At 38.0% G+C, this 17,785-nt stretch overlaps 2 protein-coding genes across 6 annotated transcripts in view; one reads left to right on the top strand and one right to left on the bottom strand.

Moving 5' to 3' along the window:
- Positions 1-4,713: 4,713 nt before the first annotated feature.
- Positions 4,714-10,962, bottom strand: ndufb3 (NADH:ubiquinone oxidoreductase subunit B3). The gene is given in 3 exon segments (NM_001017212.3): positions 4,714-4,943; positions 6,710-6,850; positions 10,852-10,962. Coding segments are annotated over 2 exon segments (294 nt in total). The 5' UTR covers positions 6,847-6,850; positions 10,852-10,962; the 3' UTR covers positions 4,714-4,786.
- A 170-nt stretch (positions 10,963-11,132) lies between these two features.
- The window catches only part of fam126b (family with sequence similarity 126 member B), a 47,518-nt gene continuing 40,865 nt past the window's right edge, over positions 11,133-17,785 (top strand). The window contains exons 1-2 of one of the 5 annotated variants that reach the window (XM_004917783.4): positions 11,133-11,266; positions 13,639-13,679. The gene's annotated coding sequence lies outside the window, so the exon portion shown is untranslated. The other 4 variants (XM_031893615.1, XM_031893614.1, XM_004917782.4 and 1 more) reach the window with 4 other exon arrangements.

The following is a 17,785-nucleotide window of genomic DNA, read 5'->3' as shown; positions in this document are numbered from 1 at the left end:
GTTGGGAGCAGACTAGGAAGTTTCTCATGCAATATCAACTTGCCAGTAATTACTATAGCTGCTATCCAACATGGTAGCACAGGATTGGTTATTGCAGCTCTAGGACACTGCTTTCAATACATAGGCTGGTTTATTGGCTACTGATAGTTGACCATAGTGTGTGATTGTGAAGGGGATTCTACTTCCACTGGGGAAGCAAGCAACTGATTTGAATAATGTATAATCACAGTGTTGTGGAATATGTAAATAAGGATCATGGGGCGTGTTTACTAAGATTGGAGATAAAGATCACTGGTGATGTTGCCCATAGCAAGATCTTTGCTTTTGATTTCTAATTTGTAGGTGACTGTTCAAATCTAATTGCCGATTGGTTGCTATGGGCAACATCACCAGTGATTTTTATCTCCAATCTTAGTAAACAAGCCCCCAAATATCCACATTTAGTAAAGCTGGCCATACTCATTAAGATTTTTAATAGATCTTTTCATTATTGTAGAACCAAGGTTATCCTGAAATGATTGTTTAAAAGTACAAATTGTCCATCAATAAAAACAACCACTACAATTGATGTCTTGTTTAAAGGAAGTACTACTAGAGAAGGTCTATTAACTTATGTATTTTAAAAAACATGTTTTCACATGACATTGTTCCTTTAACAAGTAGTTGACTGCTACTGCTGAGAGAGTCAGAGAGATTGAGAAAGGGAGGATTTAGAATACAGGCCAGGCTATAGTTAAAAAAGAGGACAACCAGCGCAATACACAGTGGTTGAGAGTCAAAAAATGGAAAAATGTCCAGTATTCAGTAGCCAACTTTTAATTCTCTACAACTCCCAGAGCCCCCTCTCCCCTAGTAATATTGGCTTTTGTTGGTAGTTGTAATTAAAGAAAAAGTAAATACCCATATTTGCTTGTTTTGTATTTACATATATGGCATAGAATTACTCTATAATAAACATAACAGCATAGAAATGCTCTTAATAAACATAACAAATCAGACATAGGGCTTTTGTTTTCATTAAACAATACTGGGCATTCACTATCTGTGGCTAGTAATACATGGGTTATGCACCCCCCCCCCCCCCGAAACCCTTATATCTATTTTGTACTGTTTGATTTATAATAAAGTAAACTTTTCTTTATATATAGCACCTGGGGCATGTGCACTATTCTATTGGTAAGCTTATCTGTTAAGTGGCTACACCATTATATAAATATTTTTTTCTCTTGTGTATATACAAATTACAGCCTAATTATAGAAAGGTAAAATCTGTTGGTTCACAGCACAAATGTGTAATCTGCAGCAAGGAAAAAACATTTAGGGTGAGTAACTTACAAATAAATCGATCGATATAGTAATATCAGGAAAAAATTATAGCAAATGCTGATTATGAGACAGATTTATGAAAAATCGATTATAGTTTGGTTACATTAAAGCAATAATAATAATGGCCACCAGTAAAATGTATGAAAGGTTTTTCTTTTCCCAGCCACAGAGCCAACATCAAAGGTCAAATGTCCACGAAAATGTTGATGGAAGCGCATAAAATAAAAAAACAAAAACAAAAATCTAGTGCAAAACGTATAATTATGTGAACCAAATACCAATGGTGCTTATAATGAGACAAATCGTAATGTATAACCCCACTCAGTATGTCCAATATGGATGCTCACCAGACATAGTAGGGATGAAACATGTGTTAAGTCAAATCAGGTGTTGATTGTAGCAAAACCTCAATCCTCAATGTATAACAATATGGAGAGGAAAACAGAGATAGTGTAAAAACGTTTAATAAAATAAATCCCCTGCACAAAGAAGGCTACTTGCAATGTACAGTGAAATAAAAGCAGTCAATCAAAAGTTCATGAGCTTTGCCTTAACACATGTTTCATCCCTACTATGTCTGGTGAGCATCCATATTGGACATGGGGGACAGAGACAGACACTGACATGTGGGCAGGAACAGAAGGAGCTGTGACAGGCATATATGGGGATAGGGGAGAAGGTGGGGTTAAGAAATTAAAATGGCTAATGCTCACTGGCCAAGGATGTATTAGCAGATCAGACTGTCCAGTTGCTACTGAAGGAACATAACAATACATTTCAATATAAATTGATTGACTGCATTTTTTTATATTTTGAGGAAAACATCACAGAGACCATATGGGGAGGTGGCATTTCTACATATGAATTTATAGTTTGGCATACAAGCGTGGTAACACTGAAATGGACATTTTTGTGGGCTTTTATTTACCATATTACTTTTGCACAGATCTTATGGTATTTTACTGCATAGTTTGCGTGCAATCACTGGTTATACCATTTAGTCTGCTTAAACTGAGTTGTTATTCTCACATTGCAAAAAGCACCACTTTATTTTACTTTATCAATATAATTTGTGCAGAAAGCAGTTTCAAAATCATGTTAAATAGGAGTCAGCATACACCTGACATCATTTAAAGTGCCTCTGATTAACCCCAAATAAAGTTCAGCTGCTCTAGTTGGTCTTTCCTGACATTGTTTTAGTTGCATCCCACAGCAAAAGCCATGGTCCACAGAGAGCTTTCAAAGCATCAGAGGGATCTCATTGTTAAAAGATATCAGTCAGGGGAAGGGTACAAAAGAATTTCCAAGGCATTAGATATACCATGGAACACAGTGAAGACAGTCATCATCAAGTGAAGAAAATATGGCACAACAGTGACATTACCAAGAACTGGACGTCCCTCCAAAATTGATGAAAAGACGAGAAGAAAGAAGTACTGGCTGTGTGGTACATGTGACTACAATCTCCCATATTCTTCATATGTCTGGGCTATGGGGTAGAGGGCAAGACAAAAGCCTTTTCTTACGAAGAAAAACATCCAAGCCAGGCTACATTTTTCAAAAACACATCTGAAGTCTCCCAAAAGCATGTGGGAAAAGGTGTTATGGTCTGATGAAACCAAGGTTGAACTTTTTGGCCATAATTCCAAAAAATATGTTTGGCGCAAAAACAATACTGCACATCACCAAAAGAACACCATACCCACAGTGAAGCAGGTTGGTGGCAGCATTATGCTTTGGGGCTGTTTTTCTTAGCTGGAACTGGGGCCTTAGTTAAGATAGAGGGAATTATGAACAGTTCCAAATACCAGTTAATACTGGCACAAAACCTTCAGGCTTCAGGTAGAAAGCTGAACATGAGGATGACAACGACCCAAAGCATACATCCAAATCAACAAAGGAATGGCTTCACCGGAAGAGGATTAAAGTTTTGGAATGGCCCAGCCAAATCTGTGGGGTGATCTGAAGAGGGCTGTGCAGAGGAGATGCCCTCGCAATCTGACAGATTTGGACTGTTTCTGCAAAGAAACAGGAAAATCTTGAAAAGTCAAAATGTGCCATGCCGATAGACTCATACCAAAAACACTGAGTGCTGTAATAAAATAAAAAGGTGCTTCAACAAAGTATTAGTTTAAGGGTGTGCACACTTATGCAACCACATTATTTTAGTTTTTTTGGTTTTCTTCCAAGATTTCAGCCTTGGAATTCACAATTGCAGCAAGCAGGCAGGCACCATTTTGTGGACACTGTTATTAAGGCAGGCTTTGCATTCTGATCCCCATGTCCATGCACCGGTTACGAAATTAGATGGTGAGGAGGGAGGGGGAATGTGAGGGGCACAGCAACATCGAATAAGTTCTGAATTGAAAGTGAAAGTAACTGTCTGCCCCACCTCAATGCCTAAGGCATAGGGGCGGGGTAAGCAATATATGATTGACAGCTGTGATTTTTAAATGCTTTTATAAGGGGCATGAATGTATTAATAAAAAATGGCTTTTGGTTTCATATTTAATTTGAAAAGGGCTTTTATTATACAGCTGTTTATGTCTGGGTGACAGGTCCACTTTAAAGGTGGAAAAAGTTCTGAAATGATTTATCTTTGTCTCATTTTTGTACAGCACAGGAACCTGACATTTTATCAGGGGTGTGTAGACTTTTTATATCCACTGTACCTCTTCCACAAATGATAGCAAAATACACCACCTCAAGTCAGAGACAGCCCAAATGCTCCCTTTATACTGCCCTTTATAACATAAAAATATCATAGTTGAATTAAGACCTCCTTTGAACTATACTGAAGAAACTCAATTTCCAACACAAAAGTTTTTCTGGAACTGCAAATCTTGGACAAAGAACTAGAATTAGCTAACCCCACTATGCAAGTCCATGGCCGATACTATTCTTCTAGAAAAAGCTGAAACACATCCGACCAGTCATGTTCCACATATTTAATAGCACAGAGCATTCTCCTATAGTTTAACACCTTAAATTCTTCCCAGGCCTGGTAAAGACCCAATGTCTTGTACTAGTTACAGGCCTATTTCTTTTCAGCATTATATCTAAGAATTCCTGCCTTCAGGCCTCAAGGAATTCCTCCCAGAATCATACACAAACATCAAGTGACATTTGTGTATTTAAGAGAAGGCAGGGATAAAGTCTTAAAAGCCTTCTCTCTACCAGAATGAATGCTAAATTCTCCAGATGAGTCCATGGTTCTGTCGATGGACTCCAATAAGGTCTTAACAGAGTGTAATGGCCTTTCTTCAAAGCTGTTACACCAATTGGGATTATAGTTTTCTAATATATATATTAGAAAAATAAAATGTATTTACCAGACTTGCAGTGGAAACGTATAATGTCTTATTCTACTTCTACAAAAACACACACTTTCACAGTTCAGTAGTAAGAATTTAATACAGATATGAACATGATGGTCTTCAAACAAAGTTAGTAAGAGCTACTAATGGTGGCCTTCAGATTTCTTTGGTGGGAACAAGGCATATTCAACACCAAGAGCCACTACAAAGGCAGCAAACCCCCATTTAAAGCCTCTGAACACAACGTCCTTAAAAGTTGCAGGTTTAGCGTACCCTCCCATGTACCGCCAGGCCTCGTTTCTACAAAATAATGACAAAAAGAAAAACGTAAGACAATGATAAACAAAAGACTACAAAATTAATTTACACATGTAAAGTTTTATTTATCAAAATAACACCTGCTATCAACTGTTTTTAAACTTTTGGCATAAGTCAAAAGTTGCATTAACAATTTTGACCATGATTTTAAAAGATTACTTTGCACTCTCAAAACACTGACTTGAATCACAAAATGGAGAGAAGCGTCTGGAAGAATGGCTGCAGGGTCTTGGAAATGTTAGGTGACATAGTGCAGCTACGAGTGTAAGAGATGTGTCAGTTAAATAGGCTCAGAATAAACATGAATGGAGTGTTAAAAAAAAGGTGCTGATGCCAAGAATAAACTGTGTGACATAATACCTTGCACATCAAAATCCTGAAGATTTAGAGAGAAGACATTGGGCAATGAAGAGTTTTAAGGCTTCCCGAATAACAAAGCTATGGATTCCTAATAATTGTGCCTAATATATGCAGAAAACACTGCAGATATGGTCAGTCAAGGTTACCAAAAATAACCTTACTACTTGACCATCAGCACATCTATGACCACTAAGGGAGGCAGTCTGGACAAACCATTCTATGACTCCAAGGGACTGCACAGGCAAATAATCCAAACTAATAATGCTTCTTCATAGGCATTGGTTGGAATTGCATTTCTCCAGCTTTGAACTTACTTTTAACTGGATGCTGGGATTGAACATCCCCTAGCAACCAGACGGTGGATTAAATGACAGAATGGAAGATTAATATGACAGGGACTGAAGAAATTATTAAGTAACAACAGTGCAACTGCAGCCTGTAACACTCTATTTTCTGCTTGCATGGGTTATTGTCCCAGCACCCATATCCCAGGCAGAAAATAATCTGTACAATGTATAAGTACATTTTTAATGCATGTATGTTTCATTAACTCAGTAGGAAGCTATGTCAATTGCTGTGGTAATTAAAAAAAGAATCCCTAGACTCAAATGAAAAATAATCTTAAACAAACGCAGGTCAATTTAAAGCAGAAGGAAAAGTAAAAATCATAGGGGGGTGCCAAATGTTAGGCTCCCCAAAGTGACTTTAATCGCTTAACTTTTACCCCAGGCTGGTGCTCCTGTTAGGAGAAAACTGCACCAGCCTGGGGTAGCTGCGAGCGATTGTCTCTTCTTCCTTCTTCTGTCTTTGCATGCTTGCACAGTAGAGTGAAAAGCCAAAAAAGGCAGCTTTTTCACTCTACTCTGCATGGGCTAGCCCTGGGATTCAGAAGACAGAAGCAAGAGGAAACACTCACTGGCAGCTACCCCGGGCTGGTGTGATTTTCTTCTAACAGGAGCACCAGCTCGGGGTAAAAGGTAAGCTATTAAAGTCACTGGGCGGTGCCTAACATTTGGCATCCCCCAGTGATATTTACCTTCCCTTTTCCTTTAAAGGGTCCTTGAACCATATGTTTTACCCTCTTTGTATTGGCTAATGATAATATAAAGGAGTGGATGGATAGTTATTTACCTTTTACTCTATTTGCTTCTTGTTTCTAGAAAGGTGATACATTTCTGCTTGCAGTTTAAGACTTGCATAAAACTCCACTGTTCTCTAACAAAAAACCTTTGTCATCTGCTCCCATGATCCTTCTCTATACCTTACCAGAAACCAATGTGGCCTTTTGACACCACCCTGAAAGTACAGACCCAAGCCCCAACAGTGTTGCCTCTGAAAGCATTTGTTTTATAAGATTCCACATAGGCTTTAGTGTTTATCTGCCATACCTTAGCCATGGATCCCGAAGCCCTTGCCGTGCCAGTCTCTTCTGTACTTCTTCCAGAGGAGTGCCTTCTATTTTCCACTGCCTATAGTCAGGCAGGTGTACTTTTGCCTGCCCATGGTGCTCGTGGCCGTGACCCATACCTCTAAGAAGTGATTATACATTATTATAAAGTATTATAGATAAACAGAGTTTTCCTTAGTAAAATTTACAATTTAGTGAGATATTACTCATGATATAGACTTAAAAAGATTATTTTTACAGTAAAATTATTAAAGAAGAAATTACATTTAAGTATGGGATCCCTTTTATAAGATTTAAAATAATAATAATCCCTGAACAGTGTCCACATTTCTTGTGGTTCTAGTTTTTAAAATGAACATAAAGTTCTGTACAGAAACAAATACAGAAACAAATACTGCTTTCAGTTTAAAACCACTAAAACATTTTCACTCATGTTTCCTTTCATTATGTTAAAAACAATTTTTGGGCATCCTCTTTAATAAATGCTATGTTTCAATGCTTCTTTATTTCAAAGACACTGATACCACAAACTCTGCACAAGATATTAATTTATACTGAGTACTGATTTCACACAATTGGATACACAGCATAATATAGATGGGCTTTAATTTTAAATGAGCATAAGCCATTAATTCTATTTTTTCCTGCTGTTAATGTCAGTAGTAATGTATTTTGTCCCTACAGACTGAACTTCTTCTCGGAAACAAATATGGTGTTTAAATTGGCTTTAGTTGAGTTGGTCTTCTAAAAGGTTAAGCTCCTTTTGTTGTGTATTTGATGTTATTTATAAATGGAGTAGGCGGTTTCCTGACTATTTGACTGATGTTATAGTTTGTTATTGGCCAGACTGATTTACACTTCTGCAAATTGAGCAAACATTTCCTGTTAATTACAGATGCAGTATTTCAAAAGTTATCATAAAATGAAAATTTCAGTTTATTGGTATGGGTATAAATAGAGGATTAATATAGGTGAATATGTAAAAATTCCATCAATGTACCCACAGTTGGTGGGTCAGAAGCCTGTGTACACTGTATGTGAACTAAAATTCTAAATGCAATAGTGAATGAGTGCACCACAGTAAAGGTGGACATACAGTCATGGCCCAAATTGTTGGCACCCCAGAAATTTTTCCAGAAAATCAAGTATTTCTCACACAAAAGTATTGCACTAACACATGTTTTGCTATACATACCGTGTTTCCCCGAAAATAAGACACTGTCTTATATTTTTTTAAGCTCCAAAATATGCACTAGGTCTTATTTTCAGGGGATGTCTTATTTTTCCATGAAGAAGAATACAGTACACATTTATTCCATCGTTTGGGTGGGTGTCTTATTTTCGGGGGGTGTCTTATTTTCCGAGGGGGTGAAAAACCGGGGGGGGGTGCCTTACTTTCGGAGGATGTCCTATTTTCGGGGAAACAGGGTATGTTTATTCTCTTTGTGTGTATTGGAACAGAACAAAAAAGTGAGGAAAAAAAGCTAATTGGACATAATGTCACAAAAAACTCCAAAAATGGGCTGGACAAAATTATTGGCACCCTTAACTTAATATTTGGTTGCACACCCTTTGGAAAAAAATAACTGAAATCAGTCGCTTCCTATAACCACCAAGAAGCTTCTTACACCTCTCACCGGAAATTTTGGACCACTCTTCCTTTGCAGACTGCTTCAGGTCTCTTTTATTTGAAGGGCGCCTTTTCCCAACAGCAATTTTAAGATCTCTCCACAGATGTTCAATAGGATTTAGATCTGGACTCATTGCTGGCCACTTCAGAACTCTCCAGCGCTTTGTTGCCATCCATTTCTGGGTGCTTTTTGACGTATGTTTGGGGTCATTGTCCTGCTGGAAGACCCAAGATCTCGGACACAAACCCAGCTTTCTGACACTGGGCTCTACAGTGCGACCCAAAATCCTTTGGTAATCCTCAGTTTTTATGATGCCTTGCACACATTCAAGGCACCCAGTGCCAGAGGCAGCAAAGCAACCCCAAAACATCATTGAACCTCCACCATATTTCACTGTAGGTACTGTGCTCTTTTCTTTGTAGGCCTCATTCCGTTTTCGGTAAACAGAATGATGTGCTTTACCAAGAAGCTCTATCTTGGTCTCATCTGTCCACAAGACATTTTCCCAAAAGGACTGTGGCTTACTCAAGTACATTTTGGCAAACTGTAGCCTTGCTTTTTTATGTCTCTCAGCAGTGGGGTCCTCCTGGGTCTCCTGCCATAGCATTTAATTTCATTCATGTCGACGGATAGTTTGCACTGACACTGATGCTCCCTGAGTCTGCAGGACAGCTTGAATTTCATTGGAACTTGTTCGGGGCTGCTTATCTACCACCCTATCTTGCATTGCAACCTTTCATCAATTTTTCTCTTCCGTCCACGCCCAGGAAGATTAGCTACAGTGCCATGGGTTGCAAACTTCTTGATAATGTTGCGTACTGTGGACAAAGGCAAATCCAGATCTCTGGAGATGGACTTGTAACCTTGAGATTGTTGATATTTTTCCACAATTTTGATTCTCAAGTCCTCAGACTGTTCTCTTCTCCTCTTTCTGTTGTCCATGCTTAGTGTGGCACACACAGACACACAATGCAAAGACTAAGTGAACTTCTCTCCTTTTTATCTGCTTTCAGGTGTGATTTTTATATTGCCCACACCTGTTACTTGCCCCAGGTGAGTTTAAAGGAGCATCACATGTTTGAAACAAACAATCTCATTTATCCACAATTTTGAAAGGGTGCCAATCATTTTGTCCAGCCCATTTTTGGAGTTTTGTGTGACATTATGTCTAATGTGCTTTTTTTTCTCCCTTTTGTTTTGTTCCAATACACACAAAGGGAATAAACATGTGTATAGCAAAACAAGTGTTACTGCAATACTTTTCTGTGAGAAATACTTGATTTCTGGAAAAATTTCTGGGGTGCCAACAATTTGGGCCATGACTGTACACTTTACAATTATGATTGTTCATTCACACCCTCCACCGATGCTCAGGGCTGAATTGTAATATATGGAGGTAGAAACAATAGGAATTTTAGCCCATCTAACGATTCAGCCCTAATCGCAGATTTTGCTCAAGCGCCTTCAATGGTGCATGATCAAAATCTTTTGACCTGCCCAAAACCTTGTTTTGTACGATATTGGTGCATGTATGACCAGCTTAACTGTAGAAGGTACAAGCTGGCAGCACATGTCTTTTCTTTATTTTTCATTAGGCCGCTGGCAGTGAGAAGCTGCACCGCATCACTAGGCCATTTATTTCATGAGGACACATGAGTCTTAATTTTAGTTACCCATTGGGGCAGATTCATCAAAGTAAGAGTTCGAATCCCAAAATGGGTAAAATTCGGATTAGATACGATAATTTCTGATGACCATAAATGTCACGAAAATGTTTACAAAAAAATTGTATTGGTCATGACATTTTCGTATCTGAACAATCGTAAACCGCAGGAAAACCCCATAGGACTCAATGGTACTCTGCAGTTCCAACCTGCCCAAAGGAAAGTCACAATAACAAAGCTTTAATGAATCCAAACTTGCGTACTCTTTGCAACAAATACGATTTTGACGCGTTGCAAATTAACGAAAAAAAATACGCACAGTACGGAAACTTAAAAAAATATGAATTTTTTGTATTCGGAAACAATCGTACTTTGGTAAATGTGCCCCTTTAACTGACAAGGATAATGTATCAAATCATTGTATTACAAGGCAGAGATTCTCTCGGATAGAAAGCTTTAATCTGGCCACTAGTAATGGAACAGTAAAAGCAAACTGGTATAGATCAACCATATTTTCTGTATAGTCTCTGGCTTTATAGTGCCTAAAACTGCAGTACAGGGAAATACATATATGAACCCTAGGAGAAATAGACCGCAGAAACGTGAACCATGCAAAGCAAACTACACATGTCTGTAAGTTGCCTTGGTCAGCAGGGAAGTGGAAGACATGTTATACTCATATATACAAGCAGCCAAACTTGTATTTCATGACCAGGCCGCTAACAGGTCTGCCTCTAAGGTTCATATTTATTCTTACACGTAATTTACTCGGGGACAATATTCATAATAGGACTGTATTAACACTCGCAGTACGGTCTAATCCTCACCTGAATTAGTAAACCTTCTTCCACAGGGTTCCACTAATTGAGAGTGAGCGGAACCACAGAGCTGACGGACAGGACGTCACCGTAACCTTGCAGAAAAAGTGTCACATGTATGCAAATTGATAAAGTTATTGAAAAAAAAGACTAATGCGTTTACGTAGACAGAGTGAATCAGCTGTAATGACACATTCACTAAATGTCCAATCAGTGCGCTTTTACCCAACCGAGGCGTGGCACACAAACAGGATTCTTAGCTTCCGAAATGACGTTTACCTCATCCAGCTCACCAATCAGGGCGGTGCTTGCTGATGGTGTTGTACCGGCCTATGGCAGGTGGTGTTGGTAATTCGCTGCGGCTTGTCAGGAAGGAGCTGAAGGGGAGACATGACCGGGGCTCCGGGAGAGGAGGAGGAGTGAGGTAACTGGAGAACAGCAGTAGTGATACGATTCTGTGCCACGAATTAAAGCGCTTACCCATGCATCTTCTATGATCCTGGCATAGCTCTTCTATAGCTAAATCAATGGATAGAGAGTTATATGTTCTGCCAGGTAGGGAGAGATATTGGTACTAGTTGATTATACAGGGCACTGCATTCATACATACATTGTACAGTCTGACCTTTACCAAATTTTTCTATTTGCTATTTTCGCAAGGGCTAATAGGGTTTTGATTGCGGTTATGAATTTACTGAGAACAATAAATTAAAACTGCAGTGTTTGTCCATGGGATTTTGAAAACCTGTATCTGTCTGCTGTTTCCCTTATATCTGTATTTATGAATGAGAGGGAGCTGCTATATAGTTTGCCTCTGTGCTAGGCACCTGGCTCTGGTACTATTTATATGCAATAAAGCAAATAAGCGGAGAATATGTGTTATAATATGTTTTTAGATATATTCTATTTAGGGGAAGATTGGATGTTAAGTGTATAATGTAGATATATATTCTCCTCAACTCAATAAATGTCAACGTGTTGAGTGAGGTGGGTGTTATTGCTGAGATGTTGCCAGTAAATGGAAGCTGGGCATCTGTGGGTTGGCTATCTGACCCATATACTACCGATTATGGGTGATATGAAATATTAGAAAAAAGAAACACGTCATTCATAGTATTGTATATCATGTTTTACCTGCTGTGCCAAATACACTTCTGTCTGTATTTACTTGTTGCCTGTGTGTGGGCAAAATATGGCTGTGTATTGCTTTTTTAACTGTATATTTCTACTGTATGCGTAAGAAGCAGACTACAGGCTGAACAAGGACTGTATGTTCAATTAGGCAAACTAACAACTTAATGAGACTAATAGCATTGTGCAATGACAGTACTGTTATGACACGATTCTCATTCTACCTGTCACATTTAGAATAAAAGTAAGTTCAGCTTCCATATGACTTGCTTAGGGATGAGTAAAGATGTGATTAGTTCTACTGCACATGAATAGGGTGTTAATTATTTAGACTGACTGACACAGGCTGACTAGAACTGGATGCATTTCTGTCCTGTTGTTTATGAATATTTACTGGATGTATTTTCAGTGGTACTTTGCTGGCGGTGTGTATGTGTTCTAACCATTTCATGTTTTAATAAGTTCCACAAAGGGTTAAGTGACTCCATTTATTAAAAGGATTACATATTTCCACTTGTATGTAATAAGATACTTGTTTGGACACAGCTTGGAACTGTGCAGGATGAAAGATGCCCTTGGCCTGTTGAAGTAAGATTGGAATATGTAGACACGTAAAACCAGATGAATTGTGTCGGAGGTACTGCATTTCAGAGGATGATAATTGAAGCAGTTGTGCTTCATCATATAGTAGGAAGCACTACTTGGTTAAAATACTTTAGTGATTCCCAAACTGTGTGTCTGGCCTTCTTTGGGTGCCCACATTGCTGTGACCTGGGGGAGATCTTAAGGTCTATTTTAGTGTGATGTTTTGGGAGAATGCATGTTCATTTTCCTGGAAGCTTATCCTGAAGGTCAGTTATTCATTTTAACCACAGCTAGTCTACAAACAAAGGCCGAATAACTGATTTTCCTATTATTAGCCTTGTTGATGGTGAGGTCTGACCATACCCTAAAAAAGAGACTTTGACATAATAACTCAGAAGACTACTTTTCTAGATGATAATAGAGTAACAGGGAGTTGAGATGTTAACTATCAACCCTGGCACCCTTTACCTGTGTAGCTGGCAATGAGCTGCTAGCACTTGTAGTTCCACAGTAGACTACCTTTTTTTCTAAATGTAAAGTCTAATGTTTAATGCAAGGCAAGGTGTACACCATTACAAAGGGGAGCATTTACTTACTATTGTGGTCCAAAGTTCAGAATTAAAAACAGAGACAAAGCACCATGTGTATTGCTCTCAGTTCACCTTGCCACTGGGAATTGTACCTGCTTCTGGGAGGCACAACTATTTGTCAAAACATACAAAATATTGTGTGCTGCCAGGTGCAGCTTGTACCTGCTATATAAGCAGTATGAATGTGGCTGACTGACCCCTTAGATGTGCAAGTAGGAGTGACTCCAGATAAGGTGCATCTGGAGCCCTGTCCTTAATACCTGCTCAGGATACAGCCCTCCCTTACGTCACTGGAGCTGTTTTATTTTGCCTTGAGGTGACTTGTTTAACTTAAACAAGACACAAAGTGCAGTTTGCATTGCACAATCTGGGTGCAATTATTTAGTATATATTGTGAAGGCTTGCAATTTTGCTGTAGCACTTGCTATATTCTTGAACTATTATATTGTGGTGGAAATATGAACTAAAATAAATAAATGACTTCTTTCAGAAGCCGTCAGATGAAAGAATGCTAAAGATACCACACTAAAGGTATGGTCACGTTTTTGCCACTTATACACAATATGCCTATAGAGGGTGTGCTGCAAAGTACAGTGGAAAATTGCATCCATGTTCTATTTTTTTTTTTTTTTTTTTATATAGAAAGTACTAGATATACATAGTGAAGCATCCTTTGGTTGATTCATTTGTTGGTATTGAGTTACTAATTGTACAATGGAGAAAATATGTGTAGAAAAAAAAAGGATTACATGGTTTTGAGGGCAGTAGTTTCATTGAAACAATTTATCATAGATTTTTCAATATTGGGATCTCCAGATTGTGGCTCTGAACTAGAATCCCTAGCAAACAGTGCTGGAGGGGACTGCTTGGTACTGTGTTTGGAATACATTTTCATAATGTAGGCAAAAGATTCATTTGAGACATAATAGATTCAAACCCTGAATCCTTCACAAAAGAACATTTTTCAATTTATATGTTTATTTTACAAAAAGTCACATGATTTTAAGGATTTGGATTCGGTTCAGCCAGGGACATGGATTTGGCTGAATCTGAATCCTGCTGAAGAAGGACCAATCTTTGACGAATCCCGAGTCCTGGATTCGGTGCATTCCTAATAGTAAATAGCTAATTTGTTAATATGGGCTGGTGCAGAATTGCACACACTTTTAGGTTTTGGAGTCATGAATAACCTTGATGTGGGTCATGTTGCATGTTATGTTTTTTTTTTTTGCTTTTGTAATGAGTTTATAACTCCAGGGACAGGTGTTATATCCTTGTATTTATTAAATAACCTTATTTATAAAGCACTACATGTATAGGTAGCGATGTACAGTTTTGCACACATGGAGGGCAAGCATAATAAATAAGTAACAAGCATAGCAATAAATTAGTATAAATATGCAGAAATTGTGTCATGTGCTAAAAGACACAATAGGAAAGGGACCCCTGCCCCATAGAGCTTACAGTCTAAGAAGGTGGTTAACATACAGACATTGCATTTTCATCCATTTAATAAAAACACACTTGTTTTTCCCAGCCCCAAGAGAAATTAACTGCATATACCAAAAATGCTTAAAGAACAAGAAATAGCTAGTGTATGCCATGTATTTTTTGCTATTGTTGTGCTAAAAAGTATTGTGTTTATGCCTCCTAAAGATGATTACACACTGGCAGTTCTTCTGAGTCCCAGTTAATAGTACTGGGCAGCTGAAACATGCAATGACTAGAATGAGATATATCTGTGTGACTTGTAACACAGTGTAAATCCGTTATGAACTGATCAAATTTTCTATATACATTTTTATATTTATAAATAGTAAGAGCTCAGCTGGTGTTTAAGTAGCTCCCGTGAGTGTGGTACTTTTTCTTAGCCATGCTAATAAGTAGGGAACTAAGTGGCTCAGTTTTTTTCTAGGTAGTATACTTGACTGTTTAAATGTATAACTGTTAAGGACCTTTTACACAGCTCTATATAGATATATATAGCCAAAAATACCCCACTTACCCTGTTATGAATGTTTGTGCTTATAAAATGAAGCAGAATTGCTTTTTTGTTGGCTGTGCTAAGCAATCCAAGGATTGGTTTTGGCACCAGCAGCTACTATTCAGTTAATCTTCCTGAACATTTCACTGTCTAAAGTGACTTATGAATGAGCTGTTTCTGTTTTAGTCTGATTGACTTCCTCGCTGCCTTTCAGTCACACTGCAATTACAGATGGGACTTTGTGTTAGCCGTGGAAAGTTCAATAAAATAGTCTGTTTAAATATATTAGTTCATGTTCTGGGGTTCCACCCTTAGCATACATCATTTATGGCTCAGTGTAATTTTACAGTTGGCTGAAAAGAAAATATAGATGATATCTGTATGGGGATTTATACAATTAGAAATATGTCTTTATGGTTTTCTTTGTAGTCACTGTTATTGGCCTGCTCAAATCAGCTGTAAATAATTAACTCTAGTTCTTAATTTATGTGGAATACAAGTAGAACTCGAATCTAAAATGCTTGGTACCTGGGTTTTCTAAAAACCTTTCTAGGTTTTCTTTCCTTATCTTGGATCACCATTCATTAAAGCTACAAAAAAAGTCAGCATTAAAAAACTTTGTGCATCCGATCCATCACTGTGGATTTATGTAGTTTAACTACCATCAAATAAAAGCACTGGTATACTACTAAACAAAAAGGAAATCAGTATTGACTTGTTTGACTAAATCCGGAAATAAAAAATATTGGTGCTAATTTATTAGCAATAATCTCTGCACTTACCATTTTAAGGGCAACAGGTGCAAAGTTTGCTCCAATTCTACTAACCCACATCAGCCAATCGAAAATCAGCATTTACAGTTGCTCTGCTCTGTGAGTTACTTATGATTAAGCAAGGTTTGCTTTTGTTTCAAAACTGGCTCATAACAGACTTAAAATGATACTGACACTAAGGGGCCCATTTACTTACTCACGAACCGGCCGAATGCGTCCGATTGCGTTTTTTTTTGTTACCAATATGATTTGCGCGAAAAAACGCGAGTTTTTCATAGCCGTTACAATGCGCTCGTATTTTGTCGCGACTTTTTCGTAGCCTTCGTGCCGAGTGCGAAAGATTCAGATTCATTCAAGCTTCAGTATGGTGACTTTACTTGGGCCAGGTTGGAGCTGCAGGGTGCCATTGAGTCCTATGGGAGGCTCAATACGAAAAACTTGCGACAAGATAAGAGCGCATCGTAATGGCTACGAAAAACTCGCGTTTTTTCGCGCAAATCGTATTGGAAACGAAAAAGTCGCAACAATTTCCGAAAAAGTCGTAAAGGCGCCGAAAAAATACGAAAAAGTCGCAAAATATTCGTTTTCCAATTCGGATTCGAATTTGTGTCTTAGTAAATGTGCCCCTAAATGTACAATGTAGTTATGACCCATCGCCTCATTTTACCACTTAGCATTAATTAGTAATACTGAGAATTTGGCAACAAGTCATAAGACACTGAGTTCTTGGTCAAATCCTGTTTGTTTCCAGTTATACAAATATATTGTGTGACATCTTCAAACATATAGTTGGAGCTCATTTACCAAGTACTAAGTTGCTTTACACTAGATTGCTCTTGCCTGTAGCAACCAATCAGATTGTTGCTTTTATCCTTTAGCTTGAAATGCACTAAAAAAACGTATTGCTGATTGGTTGCTCTTGAAAGCACAGTTGTCTGCATTGTAGCAATGTTTGCATTTTTTAAATGATATAGTATGTGAGGCAAGAAAAGCATACTCTTGTAGGATTCCAACACTTGACATATAGCTCAGGTTGCATTATTTATTTGTTGTCTATGAAACAGGGATATCAAATTATTGTAATGCTAACCATTCATGGCACAAGCATCTCCCACCAAAAGTACATATAATACTACATTACATAGAGCTGTGGGACCTGTTATCCAGAATGCTTGGGACCTTGGATTCTCCAGAAAAGCTATCTTTCTGTAATGATCTCCATCTGGATTCATGCAGCTTAGTTTGGATCAAGTACAAGGTACTGTTTTATTATTACAGAGAAAAAGAAAACCATTATTAAAAATTAGAATTATTTGGTTAGTATTAGTCTATGGGAGATGGCCCTTCCACAATTTGGAACTTTCTGGATAATGGGTTTCTGGATAAGGGATCCCATGTCTGTATTTAGCAATTTTGATGCCCAACAGGTGGAACATTTGTTTTTTAGTACATCCATTACCTCTTGATATATTTGTCATAGTGTTACAGTATACGGAAATGTAAAAAATATATTTTCTACCACAGCTTGCACAGTGTGAAATCCAGAGCAGGCCTGTCTGTCCGGAGCAGTACAAGTTTGGCTTCTAGGAGTAGCTATACATTATGCACAAAAATAAAAAGCCCCACTGCCATGGCAGAAATTTGGAATGGTATGGAAAATGTGTTGTTTCAAACCTGTATCCCAATCCACTGTGGTCCTTTGAATGCATACATCCACAGTTTAAAAGAGAAGGAAAGTCATTTTGGCATTTTACTGCCAATAGATTCGCCATTTTTGTGCCACCTAGTACTGTACACTATATTTATTCTGCAGAAATCTTCACCATACCTGAGTAATGAGACCTAGAAGCTTCCTCCGTTTATTTAAGATAGCAGCTGCT

Source organism: Xenopus tropicalis, chromosome 9 (assembly GCF_000004195.4).
Source record: "Xenopus tropicalis strain Nigerian chromosome 9, UCB_Xtro_10.0, whole genome shotgun sequence".
In the NCBI taxonomy this organism is placed as follows: Eukaryota; Metazoa; Chordata; class Amphibia; order Anura; family Pipidae; genus Xenopus; species Xenopus tropicalis.
Note: the sequence above shows the minus strand (reverse complement) of the source record. Positions and strands in the feature narration are given on the sequence as shown.